General features: G+C 36.3%; 1 protein-coding gene across 1 annotated transcript in view; it reads left to right on the forward strand.

Moving 5' to 3' along the window:
* Window positions 1-20,093, forward strand: part of TLK1 (tousled like kinase 1) — a 171,466-nt gene that overhangs the window by 93,809 nt on the left and 57,564 nt on the right. Inside the window, exons 4-8 of the mRNA XM_080668804.1 lie at window positions 8,843-8,918; window positions 11,832-11,878; window positions 14,151-14,246; window positions 15,868-15,957; window positions 16,951-17,043. Coding sequence (XP_080524930.1) covers window positions 8,843-8,918; window positions 11,832-11,878; window positions 14,151-14,246; window positions 15,868-15,957; window positions 16,951-17,043 — 402 coding nt within the window. The remainder of the gene's footprint in view (window positions 1-8,842; window positions 8,919-11,831; window positions 11,879-14,150; window positions 14,247-15,867; window positions 15,958-16,950; window positions 17,044-20,093) is intronic.

The following is a 20,093-nucleotide window of genomic DNA, read 5'->3' on the forward strand; positions in this document are numbered from 1 at the left end:
AGTCAAAATTCTAATTCCAAATTGTTTCTTATTTCAGAGTGTTATTCTCAACCAATGTTCTACACTCTCTCTGTATAACTAAGATAGTGTATAACTAACTTATTAGTAAGATAAATGACCCTAGTTATAGTTAATCTTTTGAAGAAATGGAATTCTTTTTTGGAAATACTTAGATTTAAGGTGATTTATAGTATCATCAAATTTGCCAATCTAAGATATGCCTGGACTAACAGGACTTCACAAATGTTTTATCTCATAAATATTGCTTTTAGACTGATTTTTAAGGGCATTCATCACAAGTTGATATTACATGACAATTTGGTTTCAATATCTTACACTTTAGCAGAGTTTTAGAAATATTAGATGTATTTTTATGTCAGCAGAACATAGTGATTATTTTACTAATTTCTTAAAAGATCAATTCTCATTTTCTAAAATAATGAGTAACCATGACAATCGATTGCACTTCTTATATCCTAATGAGTTTTCTACTATATGTCACAATTTTTGGTTTTTAATTCTTAATGGAAGATTATGTAAAGAATAACTTCTTAATTTTAGAGATTCTCTAAAGTGGAATATACTGTAAATACATGACATTATATATGTAGATAGACTATTGCTAATCCTGATGATACATCAGCATCGCTTTAGGAGGATTTTAAAAATAAGGATTCCTGTGGTCTCTTTCCAGAAATGTTTGAATTTGGAATGGGTACTCCAGCATGAACTTAAAGTTTTATAAATGATTTAGATGTATACTTAACATTGAGAATCAATGCTAGTAGATAAATGATAGAACAGTTTCTTTTCAAAAAATAAAATAAACCCCTTTTTTTTTCTGATTACAAATGTAGTTTTGCCATAGAGAAAACAGCAATGAAATACCTTTTTAAAACATGTCAGGTAGAGCTTAGATTGTTTGGTAGGTAATCTTACACAGTATTAGTGTAAGTATAGATTAATATTGCCTTAGAATGTGCACTTTGACAATATCTTTAAAATTTTAAGCGTGCATATTCTGTGACATAGCATTTACATTTAAGAGTGTCTATCCCACAGAAATCCTATATAATAAAAGGCTAATATGCAAATCGACCGAACGGCAGAATGACTGGTGGCTATGATGGGCACTGACCACCAGGGGTCAGACACTCAACTCAGGAGCTGCCCCCTGGTGGTAAGTGCGTTCACACAGGGGGATCACTGCTCAGCCAGAAGCCGTGGCCAGCACAGCGGCGTTGATAGGAGCCTCTTCCGCCTCCGCGGCAGTGCTAAGAATGTCTGACAGCTTAGGCCCGCTCTCCTCTCTGCAGGTAGTGGGCCTAAGCTGTCAGTCGGACATCCCCTGAGGGCTCCCGGACTGCAAGAGGGCGCAGTCTGAGCTGAGGGACCACCCCTCCCCCCCAAGTGCACGAATCTCGGGCACTGGGCCTCTAGTAATTGTATAAGGCCCGCTAGGGATTTGAGTTCAAGGAAATGCCTATAGGGATACTATACAGGACCATGTTACTCTATCACAAGTGTCACAATGGGCAAGAAGTTATGAAATCACTGTTCTAAATGTTACTGTTATAGCTACTCTCAAAATGCCAACATTTCCAGAATAAGTACCTTGAAAATTTCTTTTCCCCACAGCAGTTACTCTGTATGGCTATTTTATTCTGATTATATGATTTAAAAAGAACTTACAAGATTATATTAAAAGAGGAGAAAATATTTTAATTTTATAGTTTGTACTGTTTGACAACTAAAGCCTTAAAGGGCAAGTCGGAGAAGGGAAAATGCCAAGAAATTGTTATGCTCCGTAAATAAGAAAATGGCAAACAATATTGCATTTCATCAATATTGAAGACTTAGTACATATGCTCCATTTAAATATATGTGAATGCAAATTAAAATGGGTCTAGAGAGGACCTTAAGAAGTCAGACTGTGAGGATGGAAAGTTAGGTAGTTTGATTTTTTAACATATTTTTACTAGTGACCTGGTGCACGAAATTGGTGCACATTAAAAGGGAATTAATTAGAGGAAATATTTTAATATTGCTATTTTCCCTTTTTCTATAATAGAAGTGTCAGAGATTAAAGAAAATTGGTAAAATGTATATGAAAATCTTCCTCCTGTCAGAGTCTGGGGCATGCCACAGGAACCAGAGTCAAGTCCCCGCCCACCCCGTGTGCCTCGAAATCACGCGAGACCCAGACATGGCTGGCCCCACCCCATTGGGCTAGATCCAGACCTACCCAGCCCCACCCCCGTCAAGCCCCGCCGGGTGGGTGGCACGGCCTCAGGTCACCTGGCCTGGCGCTGGGGCGGGGGGCGTGGCCTCAGGTCCCCCATCAAGCCCTGCCAGGCAGGGGGCATGGCCTGAGGTCCCTCGTCAAGCTCCTCTGAGTAGGGGATGTGCCCTGAGGTCCCCTGGCCTGGTGCCAGGGTGGGGGGGCGCGGCCTGAGGTCCCCTGTCAAGCCCCACAAGGCGGGGGGCAGCCTCAGGCCCCCTGCCCCAGCCCAGTGCCACGCAGCCTCAGGTCCCTGCTGATTGCTCGTTAAGGCTCATTACGGGAATTTGGCCTCTACTGTGGGCGCAGCCATCTTTGTGACGGCATGATGGTCAATTTGCATATTCCCTCTTTATTAGGATTGATTTCTGAGAGGAAAACAGAGAAACATCAGTGATGAGAGAGAATCATTGATTCTGCCTCCTGCACACCCCCAACTGGGGATGGAGACCACAACCCCGGGCATTTGCCCTGACTGGGAATTGAATCGTGACCTCCTGGTTCATTAGGTCAACCCTCAACCACTGAGCCATACCAGCTGGGCAAGTTAGGTAGTTTCTAAAACTTGAGGGTAAGATTTTTTTTAAAAAAATGTATAGACTACACACTCTGTTCCAGATGCTGTACTAGGTATGTTTGTGGTAAGTTTCTCATTTTGTACTCACAATGCTCTTGTGGCCTGTATTATCAACATTTAAAATTGATGAGAAAATCAAGTCTAGAGTTAAATGACATGCTAACAGTTATGGTAAAAAAGGGACCCAGAGTTTGATTTTTTAGTCTATGTTTCTTTAAAGGCCCATGGTAGTTAAGAAGTTATGGTCCATATGAGCTGACAGAACAATCCTAAAATACTCTGAGGTGAGAGTGAAGTTAAAGGTCAATATCAGGTAGCCACACTAAGACATGGGTAAAAAAGATTAAGGTTCATGGAAAGAGACAAGATGCTGTCTGTAAAGGAAACATTTACTTTATAAGCTAATTTATGTATATCTAGGTTTTCCTTTCTCATCTTTTTGTTCAACTTCTCAGTTTTTTATTACCTATTTCCAGCTTCTTAACCCACATTAATCTTAAAATTAATTTTCTTCCCCTTCTGTCTCAAAATTATCTCTGGTTTAAAGGAGGTAAACCTGTTGCCCTTTTTTCCTTACTATAATCATTATGCATTTGGGTATTTTTATGTTTTCATTTTATTTTTTATCAAAACGACATTTCCCCCAAGGGAATGTCCTACTTCTCTATTCCAGAAAATTTTAAATTTAGCCTTGGAGAAAGTTTTTACCAAGAAATCTGTCTCTTTTTATTATTTATTTTTAAATTAATATACAATATTATATTAATTTCAGGTGTGCAACATAATGATCAGACATTTGTTTGACTTAAAAAGTGATCTCTACAAGTTTCATAATAATCTGTCACTATACGTAATTACTATGATATTATTGACTATATTCCCTGTGCTGTACATTGCATTCCTATGACTTAAAATATATGGAATGCTTCACAAATTTGCATGTCATCCTTGTACAGGGGCCATGTCATGCTAATCTCTATATCATTCCAGTTTTAGTATGTGTGCTGTCAAGTGAGCACTCTATGTGTCTTTAAAAAAAAAAAACTTTATCTTGAAGTATATATACAGTGAAGTATTTAAAAATTTGGTTATATTTTTATTCTGAGGAAAATAGAACATTGGTTATTGTTTAAATTTGAGCTTTTCATTTTATTTTACTTCATAAATCTTTATTGTTGAAAGTATTACATATGTCCCCTTTTTTCTCCTGTTGATCCCTTACAGTCTGTCCCTGCCCCAAGCCTCCACCACCCTATTATCTGTGTCCATGGGCTACACATATATGCATACAGGTTCTTTGGTTGATCTCTTCCCACTCACCCCACCCCCGCCTTCCCTCCAATATTTGACAATCTCAGGATCTGTTTTGTTCAACAGTTTGTTTTGTTCATTAGATTACCTATATGAGTGATATCATGTGCTACTTATCTTTCTCTGATTGGCTTATTTTGTTTAGCATAATACTCTCCAGGTCCCTTCATACTGCCTCAAAGGGTAAGAGATCCTTCTTTACTGCTGCATAGTATTCCATGGTATAAATGTGCCCCAGCTTTTTTATCCACTCATATACTGATGGGCACTTGGGCTGTTTCCAAATCTTAGCTATTGTAAATTGTGCTGCTATGAACAGAGGGGTGCATACATTCTTTCTGATTGGTGTTTCTGGTTTCTTAGGATATATTCCTAGAAGTGGGATCACTGAGTCAAATGGCAGTTCCATATTTAATTTTTTTAGGAAACTCCATACTGTTTTTCATAATGACTGCACCAGTCAGCATTCATACCAGCAGTGTACTAGGGTTCCCTTTTCTCTACATCCTTGCCAGCACTTGTCATTTGTTGATTTGTTGATGATAGCTATTCTGATAGGTGTGAGGTGATACTTCATTGTCGTTGTAGTTTGTATCTCTCTGATGATCAGTGACTTTGAGCATTTTTTTCATATGTCTCTTGGCCATCTGTATATCCACTCTGGAGAAGTATCTATTTAGGTTTTTTGCCCATTTTTTTAATTGGGTTGTTTATCTTCCTTTTGTTAACTTGTATGAGTTCCTTATATATTTTGGATATTAACCCTTTATCAGATGTATCATTGGCAAGTATGTTCTTCCATACAGTGGTCTCCCTTTTCATTTTGTTGATGGTTTCTTTTGCTGTGCAGAAGCTTTTAATTTTGATGTAGTCCCATTTGTTTATTTTCTCCTTGGTTTCCCTTGCCCTAGGACAGTGGTCGGCAAACTCATTAGTCAACAGAGCGGCAAACCGCAGCTCGTGAGCCGCGGTTTGCCGACCACTGCCCTAGGAGATGTATCTGTAAACATATTGCTATGAGAGATGTCTGAGATTTTGCTGCCTGTGGTTTCTTCTAGGATTTTTATTGTTTCATGACTTACATTTAAGTCTTTTTATCCATTTTGAGTTTATTCTTGTATATGGTATAAGTTACTAGTAGTGGTCTAGTTTCATTTTTTTGCATGTGTCCAATTTTCCCAATACCATTTATGGTAGAGACTGTCTTTACTCCATTGTATGCTCTTGCCTCCTTTGGTAAATATTAATTGAGCATAATGGCTTGGGTTGATTTCTGGGGTATTTGTTCTGTTCCATTGATCTATATATCTGTTCTTGTGCCAGTACCAGGCTGTTTTGATTATAGTGGCTTTGTAGTATAACTTGATATCTGGTATTGTGATCCTTCCAACTTTGTTCTTCTTTCTCAAGATTGCTGCCTGCAGCTATTTGGGGTCTTTTTTCATTCCATATACATTTTTGGAGGATTTGTTCTGGATCTGTGACATATGCCATTGGTATTTTAATAGGGATTGCATTGAATCTTTTATTATGTGCATTCTCCCTCTAAGAGGGTGCCTGTATATCCAGCTGTCTCTCCCTGGCAGACAGCAACCCTGTTGCTTTTCACAACCAGATGTTATGCGGTCACCTTTCTCAGTATTGGCACTCTAGTCTGGGAAACCCAGCTTGGGGTTTAGACCCTAGAGTTCACAGTGGGAACCCCCACAGCTGAGATATCTCTCCAGAACTTCGGAACTTCAGCTGCTGTCTGCGGGAGTCCTGCCAGCCCTTTCCCGCCTCCGCACTTCCTGCCAGTCTCTATGCGTTCTCCACATTCCGTCCTTCTTTATCTGGGTTCTCTCCAGCTAGTCTTCAGTTGGTTATTAAGGATGGTTTTTCTGTATTTTAGTTGTAATTCCAGTTTGGTCCTGGGAGCATGTCAGTGTAGCATCCTCTCACTCTGCCGCCATTTTGGAATCTCCTTATTTTTTACTCTTTTTTTTTTTTTTATCCTCATCCAAGGATTTTTTTCCCATCGATTTCTAGAGAGAGTAGAAGGGAGGGAATAGGGAGAGAGAAACATCGATGTGAGAGAGACATATTGATTGGTTGCCTCCTGCACGTGCCCCTACCAGGGCTGGGGAACCTGCATCTGAGGTCTGTGCCTTGACTGGGAATCAAATCCGAGATCATTCGGTTCATGGGCCAACATTCCAACCACTGAACCACACCAGCCAGGGCAAGTTTGAGTATGGTTTTTTTTTTAATTTTGACAGTGAAACTAAAGTAAGAACTATTTACCCTAAATTGCTGGTACATCAATCTACCTCCTGAGAAGATTGCCATTTATGATGGATTTCTTTAAGTTCTCTCATTTGTGATTTTAAAACATACAGATTACTGACAAAATAAATTTTACTTATGAACTTAATAAAATTTTGAAATATTTTTGCATAGTTGATTCATTCAGTTCTTGATGTAGGGCATATAGCATGTCACACAGAAAGAATAATGCATTTAGACCTTGGAAATATACAGAATTGGATTTGAATCCTGGTTACCTTGAGTAAGTTATTTAATATTCATGCATTTATCAAGTAATAATTATGTGCCATTCATGTGGGTGGGAGCAGTGACATGGGGAGAGGGTATGACTCCTGTCTTTAAAGAATTCAAAGACTTGTACCATTGACTTCATCCTCTCTGAATCTGTTGTCTTGTTGACAAAATGGAGGTGAGAGAACTTAAAATTCCCCAAATAATACTTAGAGGACCCATAGATGCTCAATATGAGCTAGATTATGTATTGTCATTCATACTATGTAATCATAGAACTACTCAGAAACATCAGATAAAGATTAAGCCCCTTCCTTGTTTGGGAACTGCATTGCCTTTAGAGATTTATTTGTCTCGATGTTTCATTCATTCAAATATTCTTTGTTCTGGCACCAGACATATTTGCCAAGCTTCTAGAATTTGAGGGCCCTGTGCCATTGCCTTGTGCCTTTGCTCTTGGTTTTCATTTTATCTAAGCACAACAGTCTGTCAGACTCCACAAAAATTACTTGTTATTTTAGCCTGATGAAAATACTTGCTATCAGTTAAAAGAACAAATCTGTAATTTGAAAACAAGCCATCATGTAGGGCAGGGGTCTGTTTACTTTTTCGGTAAAGGGCCAGCTATTTTAGGCTTTGTGGGCCATATGGTCTAGGTTGGAACTGCTCAACTCTGATGTTGTAATATAAAAGCAATCATAGAAAATACATACATGAATGAGTGTGGCAGTGTTCCAATAAAACTTTATTTATGGATACTGAAATTTACATTTCTTATAATTTTCATATCAAAATATTCTTGTTTTTAAAATTTTCAGTCATATAAGAATGTAAAAGCTATGCTTAAATTATGGACTCTATAAAAAAACAGGTATCCAGCCAGATTTGGCCAGTGTGCTATAGTTTGCTGACCCTTGCTCTAGAGCAGCCTTGGGCAAACTACGGCCCGCGGGCCGGATCCGGCTGTTCTATCCGGTTCTCTTGCTCTCCCCTCCGCTCCTTTACTTTGAATTTATATTAGTTCACACAAACACTCCATCCATGCTTTTGTTCCGGCCCTCCGGTCCAGTTTAAGAACCCATTGTGGCCCTCGAGTCAAAAAGTTTGCCCACCCCTGATCTAGAGCATAGTGTATGATTTTATATATATATATATATATATATATATATATATATATATATATATATACACACACACATATATATATATACATATATATATACATATATATATACATATATATAATAAAATAAATATATATATATATATATATATATTTTTTTTTTTTTTACTTATTTTCAGAGAGGAAGGGAAAGGGAGAGAGAGAGAGATAGAGATAGAAACATCAGTAATGAGAGAGAATCATTGATTGGCTGCCTCCTGCATACCTTACACTAGGGATTGAGTCCACAACCCGGGCACGTGCCCTGACTGGGAATGGAACTGTGACTTCCTGGTTCATAGGTCAACGCTCAACACTGATCCATTACCGGCTTAGCATAATGTGCGAATTTACTATAATTTGTTACTGGATAATAATTGTTAGGCACTTAGGTGAATGGTTCTTTTAGTAGGATAGTTAAAATAAAAGTTTGGGTTCTGCATTTTTTTCTCTTACTCAAGCTCACTTTTATGTACAAACTATATATGAGTAGGAAAAACATAGGTTTTGTTGTTTGTTTTGCCCTCACCAGTTAAGAATTTAAAGGGCATTTTTTGAAGGTTATTTACGCTTAGATTTTTCATTTACCTCAAGTCAAATTCTGTAAATGTGAATTTCAAGTAATGTCTACAAGGTGTTATATGCTAGTATACTTTGAATTTTAAAAATGTACAAAGTAGGAAATTTTGTTTGTTTTTTTAAATAAGTTGTATATATGTGCACATTTACATTGTGTGAGCACTATTGAGCAAAACAAAAAATTAGCCTAGGCAAAAGTAGGTTTACAGTTATGAGTATTCAAGAATATATTCTTGTGTTATTATTTATTAATTATTGTATTTTCCATATGAACACTGTAAATCTACTTTTGCCCCACCTGGTATTTTACTTTAAAAATAAAAATGATTTTCATACTATAATAATTTTGTATGTTAAAACTGTGATTTAAAACTGTAAACTTTGCTTTCTGTAGACACCAGAGAAGAAACAATCGGAATCATCTAGAGGAAGAAAGAGAAAAGCAGAAAATCAGAATGAAAGTAGTCAGGGTAAGTGAAGTAAAATCTTCCTTCAGAGCTAAATAGGCATTTACAGTTATCTGATTTTTAATCAGTTAATAATGTAATTGTAAAATAAATAATTTCATGTTTTTGTGATTTTTTATGACTATTATGTAATTTCTGCATTTAATAATAGTTTAGGAATGTACTTTATGTACTTTGCATAAGAAATAATAATATGAAATTGGAATCTTTTTATACCATAAATAGTGTGTGGTTACTGTTTAGGCTTTTTAACATTTCTCCCTTTTTTGGCTCACTTAACCTAATTCAGTTGATTGGCACCTCTTGCTCTGGAAACCTAAAAGGCCTTGGGCCAAAGAAGATCTGCTAATACTAAGTGTTAAACACCTGGCAAGCACTACCTTAACACCTTCCATTTTTCTCTTTTTATATGATTTATGGTATTGAATAAGAACTTGAGATCTCACTTTAAAACAAGTACCCACACTTACTCATTCCTTTTATTTTTTAAAAAAGACTATATAAAAATAATTGAAAAACTTATTAAAGCACCATCTTTTTCTTTTCAGATCTGTTCTTTATCCTTTTTGCATACCTACCTTTTGTGATATGAGCTAAGAAAATTGTTTTCGTTAGACTTCAAAATTTTTATAATGGATAACAAAACTATCATTTAATTTGGCCCTCTATATTAAATGTAATAAAGTGGGCTCTTAAAACCTATATAATAGTGATTTTATACATATATTACATGATTATTCTTTAAGTTCTAGAGCCATAATCTTGTGACTTACAGATGGCACTGGTATGTGTTTGTAGCAGTTGTCTTTCCAGAAGGAAGGAGTTAAGTCATTGCAGCACCTTTCTCTAGGTGTGTGGTATTTTGTATGTCAGTCTGTCCTGAGCTCCTTTTTGGTCTTAATGTAGTTCCCCAAGTTTTGGTTAATGTGCTTGGAGCTTTATATATAGTGTAAAGATAAATTAATTATTATACTTTCAACTTCAGATTTAAAAACTCAGTTAAAAGCAGGTCTCAAAATAGGGAAGGACTTCTAGGTTGGTTGATTCAACATATGTCTTTAAGAACCCACTTTTTTTCTTTGTGGTCTGCCATGTGCAGATTGTCTGGTTTTCTTTTGGTTTTAGGCTGGTTACCAGTTTTAACTGGGTTTGCTCATGTCAGTTTCCCCACTCTTATTTGCTTTAAGAAAGGGGCTGGATTAAGGGGCTTCTGTACGAACATTTGCATCAGAGGGGTACCGAAGAGGAGAATAGAGCAAGGAATTGAAACTTACTTGAAGAAATAATGACAGAAAACTTTCCTAACCTGGTGAAGGAAATAGACACACAAATCCAGGAAACGCAGACTCCCCAAACAAGATGAACCCAAAGAGGCCCACCCTAAGACAAAAAGAAAGAAAAGGGCGGGCTTTTACTGTGGGGTTTCTTCTCTTTCTTTGAAGTGGACTTCTTTAATTCTAAAGCAAACCTCTCCTGCCTTCCTATAGACAAGAATTGGGACATGTGTACATTCCAACACCACTTATGTCCAACAAAGGTATTATTGCCCTGGAAAAAAAAAATCACACCCATCTCTAAAATTGAAAATAAGTTAAAGTTCCCATCAGAAATACAGGCTTTATGGAAAAGGGATGATAGCTGAAGAAAATTAGATTTCTTACCAGAAGGAGAACTAGGAATTGAGGCGGGATTAGTTACATGTGCTGTGTACTAGTAGGAGAAGGAATGTTAACATTCCTGAGCTCCTTTTTGGTTCAGTGGGCAAATAGCTTGTGGGTAGGTAACCCAAAATGTTTCAGTGTTCATTTAAAAATAGTACTTCTTCAGAATCCAGGAGAGCTGTTGGAGGGATATTCCTTTGGTATAAAACCTTTATAGTCTTCTCTGACCTTTAAATAAACCTGTACAAAATTATTGTTCATAATTTCTAGATAACACTTATAGTCCTGAGTTCTTATTTAGTTTAAAAAAATATTGCCCTACCTTGTTCCAAGTACGAATTTAAGGTTGTTGAACTTTAAATATATCATTTATTCACCTCAGTAATGCCTGGCACATAATAACTACTCAAGAAATATTTGTTGAATAAAATAGATGAATATAAGTTACTGTTGAATTGACAAATACATATGTTTTTGTTATTTAAAACTTTTGACTCTGTGTTATCATTATTTTTTTGTTGTAACTTGAAGAAATCATGTGTTCTGTATAGTTCCAATGAAGGTTGGTTGACTCCCATTCAAAAAAGTTTCTATAAACACCATATTTCTTAAGAACTTCCAAATTCAGTTTTTATTTATTTATTTTTTTAAATATATTTTATTGATTTTTTACAGAGAGGAAGAGAGAGAGATAGAGAGTTAGAAACATCGATGAGAGAGAGACATCGATTAGCTGCCTCCTGCACGCCCCCTACTGGGGATGTGCCCGCAACCCAGGTACATGCCCTTGACCGGAATCGAACCTGGGACCCTTCAGTCCGTAGGCCGACGCTCTATCCACTGAGCCAAACCGGTTAGGGCCCAAATTCAGTTTTTAAAAAACTGAGTCCATTTTAGAGCAAAACTTTTAATTAAAGAATTGTGATGTATAATTATTTGGATCACTGTATTAATATGTGGTCATATACGGTACAATATTTAAAATACAGTTTATTAAAAAACAGCCTATAAATTTGGAAATACTTTTTAGAGAATGAAAACATTTTTAGAAATAGCATTCATATTAAAGCATGTTATTGCCAGTTTGTTATGGTTTGTGTTAACCAAAGTTTTTTTTAATTATTTATAGGTTTGTCAATTATACAGTTGCCTCTTAGTTTAAAAAAAATCGATTTGCTTTAATGAAATTAGGAGGTTTTAAGTAATATTAATGACTGACTTTAAATCTATAAAATTTTTTACTTTTATATTTTAGGAAAAAGTATTGGGGGACGTGGCCACAAAATTAGCGACTATTTTGAAGTAAGTTCATTGAGGAACATCTCTAGTGGGGTTTTTTTGTTTGTTTTTTAAATATATATTTTTTATTGTTGATAATATTACAGATGTCTCCCATTTTCTTCCCCTTCACTCTCCTCCTCCCAGTCCCTACTCACCCCTCCCACCCACCCCCATGTCTTCATCCCCTTATCGCCTGTGTCCATGTACTATGCATATAAGTATAAAAATTCTTTGGTTCACCTCTTCTAGTTCTTCATATAAGTCTGGTATGGGCTAAGGTAATTTCTTTGAAGCACAAGGCCAACTTGATTATCTGATGCAGGGGTCCTCAAACTACGGCCCGCGGGCCACATGCGGCCCGCCGAGGACATTTATCCGGCCTGCCGGGTGCTGCTGCCTGTCCTGCTTAGCAGCCGACTCGTCCCGGGCCTGCAATGGCATAGGAATTTGTTCATAGTTTTTTTTTTTAAACTATAGTCCGGCCCTCCAACGGTCTGAGGGACAGTGAACTGGCCCCCTATTTAAAAAGTTTGAGGACCCCTGGCTTAGAGCAAAGCTTCAGTCTATGTGATGTCCTGTCTTTCTAGGAACATTAAAATTTACTTCTGTATTGGGATGGCACATCATAATTTTCAGAGTACTTTCTCACATGTTTGCTTATAACAACTTGAGAGATCTGCGAAATAGGTATTTACAGATGAGGAAACTGTGGACAAGAAATGTAAAGTAGCCTACCTAATGACAAATTCTAAATGGAAGAGCATTTAGAACTTAAAGTCTAACATCCTCCAGTTCAGAATTCTTTCTATTGTCAATGCAGGATTTACTACACCACAGCACCATTTGAGCTCTATGGATGGAGATTAAATAATGTCAGTCTAAGAGTCCCTGAAAATAATAAACAGTGTTAAATTTAGATTCTTAGTCAGTCCTATAATATATCCTTGCTTCTACACAGAAACACCTTTGGCTACCAGTTTCACATTATAAAACAATATGATTATTAAAACAACAAACATTATCTATTCAGCTGAAAAATATATTTACTTGAGAATGAGAACAGAATTTGCTAGTTAGGGAAAGTGCAGCATTAAAAACATTTTTTTTCCTACCTTCCATTGTTTTTTGGGTTTACAGAATCTAAGGTAAAACTGTAGTTGATCACAAGATACCTAATGCTCTTTAGTCTCTCATTGTTAATAATCATTAAGAATCTTTGCCAAAGGTGGGATCAATTCAAATAAAATTTCAAGTCTCTTGAATGCCTACTATGTGCTGGGTATTATAGATTGAAATAGAATACACAAAGTCCCTAGGTTGCAGGAAGTTGTTTGATGAACACACTAGGAAGTCCCCATCTCTCCTGCTCATGCTAAATACCCTGAGAGGAAGCCAATAACAACAAATTTTCTCCTCAAATGAGAAAGAAAGGCAGCTTCCCTTCCTGTGTAGCTAAGTCAAGCACTGTAATACATGCCATGCGTGTAAGAAAGGATCTATTTTTGTTAGATTTTGTGCTGTTCAAAGGAAGGGACTTGGTCTGTAGAATACCTTTATATCAGCCTTGGGCAAACTACGGCCCGCGGGCCGGATCCGGCTGTTCTATCCGGTTCTCTTGCTCTCCCCTCCGCTCCTTTACTTTGAATTTATATTAGTTAACACAAACACTCCATCCATGCTTTTGTTCCGGCCCTCCGGTCCAGTTTAAGAACCCATTGTGGCCCTCGAGTCAAAAAGTTTGCCCACCCCTGCTTTATATAGTGCTATGCACATTCAGATATTTAACATCTTGAGAATGATGATTCTGTTTTAAGATAGTTATGTTCACTAACATCTACATGTAAACATGTTAACGTTTTTTGGGATTAGGGATTATATGTTTTCAACAAACATAATGTTATAACATCGTTGTGTCAGTGCTATCGCTACAACTTAAAGTTATGATTGAGTTTTAGACTTTAGTTTTGTGCTAAAATTTGAAGGAAAATAAGGTATGTTTATTATTTTGGGGGAATTTGTCTTTGAGTCTGTCACAACAAGAAGTTATATACAGTCAGAATGTTCAAAAAATAAGGGTCTGTACAAGACATAGTCTTGTCATATTCTTATGATCAGTATTCTCTCTTTAGTCTTTTAGGACTTAGCTGTGAATAATACTAGTTTTGCTTTTTCTTGACCTATTTAAATGACTATTTGATGTAAATAACATAGATATATTTAAATTCTTAACACTATGTCCAAGATAACATTTATCTAAACCTGTTTTGATAGTGATGTTTCCTTTTTTGCTCAGTACCAAGGTGGGAATGGCTCAAGTCCAGTAAGAGGCATACCTCCTGCAATCCGTTCTCCTCAGAATTCACACTCACATTCCACTCCTTCCTCATCTGTAAGTGTTTACCTGCATAGTCTTATGTCTGGGAAGTTGTGTATACTGAGTAACTGTTATAATTTACTAGTGGCCCAGTGCACGCATTCGTGCACATTGAAAGGAAATTAACCCAAGAACCACTGCTGCCAACTCACTGCAGCTCGGCAGTAAACTAGATTTGGGGCCAACAGTGTCCCAGCAACAAACCCCCCGGTCACTTAGCCTTTTCTATATATAAATTGTCTTTCTTGAAAACTTCTCTATATATTGTTTATCTTTTTAAAATCATTCTGTGAGATGAATTGAGTCCTTTTTAGTAATCTGGTGTTATCAGAACTTCTGAAATTGAGATTCTTAAGTTACAGTTTTTCTGAACTAAATATATTCAAGAAGTAATGTTTCTATAAAAGAAGGCTGTTGAGTCTGCGAGACTAATATGAATACTCTTATAAAATCAGTCCATATCAAGTAACTCATTTCTCACTTTTAACTTTCTTATGAATTACATTTCTCAACCACTGAAATGATCACATAATTCCTTTGGGAGTATCTTTAAGAAAAAAGATAGCCATCAGCCTTGGATTATTTAGTTCAGTATAGGACCTGAGTTCAGTATTGGATCTGAAAATTAATAACTTTTTGTTTTTTTTCCTAACATTTTAAAACCTAGTTCTTTTATTTACATTGTTTTATACATCAGATTTCATTTTTTCTTTACTTTCATTATGTGAAAGTTCAGTGGCTAATCAGAAAAACTATATTGGCTTGCAGTAATTTAAGATGAATTAAAGATTTTTGAACATCAGAGTATCTCTTATTTAAGTACCTTGATTGTACTTGCAGTGTGCCCTACTGGTCCTTGTCTGAGTTGTTCCTTAATCATTTTGTACCTTGGGGCACATCATATTGCCATATACAAAGTAAAGCATAATACTCAACAATAACTAAGAGTTGTGTTGTGTTAGTATTGATACAGTGATGTAATCTTCCAATGAATGTGTTTTAAAACTAGTGACTAGATAAGCCACGAAACTCATCAGTAAATTGATCTTATACTATATTTTGGCATGCATTATTGTCCCTAATACTAAGAGTTCTGTATTAAGATCTTTTTCAGTTTTACTTTTAAAACACAATAATGTTTTTAACATTTTTGTTTTAACATGATGCCTTATTTTATTTAACTGATTAAAAGCATTACAATTTCCTTTATGACACAAGAATGTAAACTTGAGGGCAGGGAATATATAGTTATCTTTCCCTGGGCCTTATGTGAGGGAGGTACTCAATAAATGCTTATTGACTAAAGGGTGATTAAAAGTTTCAAAGTCAGTTATTTTTAAATTAAATTTATTATCCTAACAAAAACTTAAGAAATGTTGCCCTGTCTGGGTGGCTCAGTTGGTTGGAGCATCGTCCCGTACACCAAAAGGTTGCAGGTTCGATTCCTGGTCCGGGCACATACCTAAGTAGTGGATTCCATCCCCAGTCCTCATTGCCCCTCTCTCTCTCAAATCAATAAACATGTCTCAGGTGAGGATTAAAAAAAGAGGAGGGGGGAAATGTTAAGTAGTTGTTGCTAAACAGAAGCCTATTTTTTTCTTGCTAATGTAAAATTTTATTTATTTATTTTTTTAAGGTTCGACCCAGTAGCCCTTCTCCTATTGCAGTAGCTTTTGGGGACCACCCTATTGTACAACCAAAGCAGTTATCCTTTAAAATTACTCAGGTAAATACTTATTGAGATTTATTGGTATGATTTCTAAGAAATAAGTGACCAATTTTTTACAAACAACTCATATGTCTTTGTTTTGGACATAGTCATAAAGTAAAATTATGCATCAAGAAAGCTTATTACTAAACAAAAAGACAATTTATAAGGGATAAGAAATTGAAATAACCAATTTACTATCATTTTGTCTTTTATTACACTGGTTAAATATATAGATGTTTTAAACAAATTAAATAAACAGAACCACCGTGATATGTCAGTTCTGTTTACTGATTCTTTTTTAACTTAACATACAAGTTATCAGTGTCTTCATGAAACTGTTATATTCATTATAAATGGACACCTAAGCCATTCATTTTGGGTATCTATGTATATTCATGTATGCTGCACACTTAGAAAAATCATTTGAAAATTGAATTAATCGGATACCTTTTACACTTATTTAGTTTCATTAATTTTGGGTACTAAGTTTTTCATTTCAACTTTTTACATATGACAGTTTCTGGATGACACTGTCTCAGACCAAGGGTTGGGAGAGTTGAGCTTGGCCTCCCCAGTTGCCCGATTTATTGCCATGAGACTTTTTCTTTTAGGTGATGGCTAAACTGTTGTACATGCATCAAAACTTCTTTTTGGGTTCTCTCTAGGCTAGGATAATGAGTACATTGCTTTCAGTCAGTGAACAGCTCATGAAAGTTTTTGCCATGTTCAAAATTCAGAGTTGATAGCATAAAGCAATGGTTATATTGAATTTTAATGATGAACATATCAATATTCTAAACTTTTAAATAATCTTTAGATGTTTCTTTGTAAGTTTGTAGCGCTTGTACTTCTGACTAAAACTTAAAACTGCACTCAAGACTTTTTGGGATACTTTTTACATATACACAAAAAATCAAATATTTTCTTTGCTTTTAAGAATCAATAAAATCTAATATTTACATGCAATGATATATAATGGAGATAATAAAATAGCTTTCTTTCATTTAGACTGATCTCACAATGCTGAAATTAGCAGCATTAGAAAGTAATAAAAACCAGGACCTGGAAAAGAAGGAAGGTCGTATAGATGACTTGCTCAGGGTAAGTAGTAGCTTATGGATGGGGGTGGGGTGGGGTGGGGGAGAGGCTGATTGGCAATAGTAAAACTGTTGAGAAAATACTTAGTATTATCAAAAAAATTCTATAGCTGGGGGGTAGGGGGAAGCCTTTTCTGGTTGTATAAGTACTTGATTGAAAATGTCAACTTTAAAGTGAAAATTATTTTATTCGTTCTTTAAAATGTGAATTGAGAAACAGTTGAAGAAATAGAAGGAAGTTAATAAAGTTTATTTAATCAACTACCATAAGACAGAGATACCCATTTCATGTTAGTTTTAAAGTTAATTGATTTTGTTACAATCCAACATTTGCTTTTATACATGATGAAGTAATTGCTACCATCCTGCAAGATTTTTAATGGAAACTTTATAGAAAGACACATCAAAAAGTGTACTTATAATGTGAGTGAAGTATAAAGCAGTGATCTCGCCCATTGCTGCTCAGTAAAATCACTGAATGGTGGAAAGGAAGGTGCTAGGCACTTTATAAAAGTACTAATGCTAGAACTCAACCTTGAAGGGTTCTGATTAAATTAATGTGATGTAGGGTTTGTGCATGGGTAGTTTTGTTAAAAGCTCCTCCGGATGAGTCTGATTTAAGCCAGCTTTGAGAACCGCTGGTGTAGAAACTCAATAAAATCAATATCCATGATTCTACCATAGTGATCAATACCTTTGAATGATCGTGTGCCTTTCCTGATCCTGCCACATTCACTGTCACATCTCTTTACCATCAACCACTATCTGAGTTTTGTATTTATTATGCCTTTTGTGGTTTTTTTACATACTAGAGGCCCAGTACACGACATTTGTGCACTTGGCGGGGTTGGGGGTGTCCCTCAGCCCAGCCTGCGCCCTCTCACAGTCCAGGAGCCCTGCGATTGATCACCCAGCAGAGGGAGGCCCTGCCCACCTGGCCAGGGCTCTGTGATGGATCTCTCCTGTAGAGAGAAGCCCCGCCCACCCACCTCAGCACCCCACCCCCACCCCACCCCCACCATAGCCCGCCGGTAGGTGGCCTGGGCCTCCCTCTTTGGTGCGATCATGGGGCCATGGCAGGGCCCCCAACCAATCTCATCACACCCACCTTGGCTGGCCTGGCACCAGTGCGTATCATAGTGTGGTCGTCCGGATGGTTGTTCTACTGTTTGGCCATTCGGTTGATTTGCATATTATACTTTTATTATTACAGATATTTAGGCATTCTTAACAACATTATTTCAGTTTGTTTTTGAACTTTATATAAGCAAAATTGCACTGTATGTACCCTTTTATCCTGCTTGTTTTCACTAAACAGTGTAGTATGTGTGATTGTCATATAGTTTATTCATTTTACTATATAGTGAGGCATTATATTAATACTAAAGGCCTGTTGTATGAAAATCGTGCATGGGTGGGGTTTCTAGGCCTGGCTGGCAATCAGCCCAATCTGTTGCGGGGCGATTAGGGAATTCCTCACTGGCACCCGCCTTGGCTGGCCTTGGGCCTGCGTTGAGCATCTGCCCTCTGGTGGTCAGTGCGCATCATAGTGATGGGTCGTTCCGCCATTCAGTCGATTTGCATATCAGGCTTTTATTATAGGATACCATAATTTATTTTTTCTGCTCTTGGTGGACATTTAGTTTCTACTTTTTGCTAATATGAACTACTCAGAACATTCTTGTACATGTCTTCTAGGGCAAATATGGGATGATTTCTTTATGGTATATGTTAGGTACTGGGCATGCACATCTTCAACTTTCTTTATAATGTCAAGTTTTTCTTAAGTGGTTGGATCCCACTAGTGGTGGGCAAAAAATAATCTCATTGCTCATTATCCTTGCCAAATCTTGTTATTATCAGATTTAATTTTTTTTAATTGTTGACCAATTTGATGAATGTAATAAGGCATCTTTAATTATATGTATTCCCTATCTATTTTTTGAGCATCTTTAAAAATATTAACCATTTGAGTTTCTCCTGGGAAATAACTGATCATGGTTTTGGCTCATTATCTTATTAGGTAGTCTTTTGTTTTTCTTTTTAATTGATGTCAGTTTTTTGTTCTGACACTCAATACACAGTATGGGACAAAAAAGGTTTATATTTGTATTATTTATTAATTATTGTTATTTTCGTAGAACAACTGTAAACCTACTTTTGCCCACCCCTATATATTGATTTTCTCCAAATGTGTGAGTTGTCTGTTCATTTCTTCATGCTATCTTCTGATGATTAGATGCATTTAAAATTTTTGTGTGATTAAGTATGTATTTTTAATAGATTATGTTTTATTTGTTCTAAATTATTAGAAAAGGTATACCAAAAGATTCTTTTCCTTAAGGTTATAAAGATGTTCTATATTTTATTTTAAAAGTTTTATAGCCTGGTTTTTTAATATAAGTTGTTAATCTCACCGGAATTCATTTTTGGGTATGGTGTGAAGAAGGTTTCATTTTAATTTCTTTCTATATAGATAACCAGTTGTCCAACCCATTTAATTAAAAGTTCCCTCTTTACCATCAGCTCCATTATATAATCTAGTTTCATATATAGGTGGACCTATTTCTGTGTTCTCTGGTATGTTCTGTGTTCTATTTGTGTGTTCCTATGCTGGTTTCACATCTTTTTTGTTGTCTTTGGCTTTTAGTGACAGAGAACATAAACAATACATTAAATGAGATAGTGTTACTTTTTTGAGAGAAGAACAAAAGTGGGCAGCCTGGTTGTGATGGCTCCACGGTGACATAGGGGATTTTGACTCCTTCAGTTTTTCTGCTCTTTCATCCTTACTGTATGCTTTCTATCTTGAGGGTCATATGGAGGTACAAAATACTTATTCGGAGTCACAATTATTATATGTGTGTTCCTGAACAGATAACAGGAAGAGAAAGGGAATAACAAAAAAAGCAACAATTCTGTGTACAGTCTTCTTGGATATTCCATTTCTTAGCTGCAAGGGAAACTAAGAAATGTATCTTTCAGCTAGGCACATATCAATCCAGAATAAAATATTGGGTTGTCATTATTAAGGAAGGAGAAAATACATTTGGG

Source organism: Plecotus auritus (assembly GCF_963455305.1).
Source record: "Plecotus auritus genome assembly, chromosome: 5".
In the NCBI taxonomy this organism is placed as follows: domain Eukaryota; kingdom Metazoa; phylum Chordata; class Mammalia; order Chiroptera; family Vespertilionidae; genus Plecotus; species Plecotus auritus.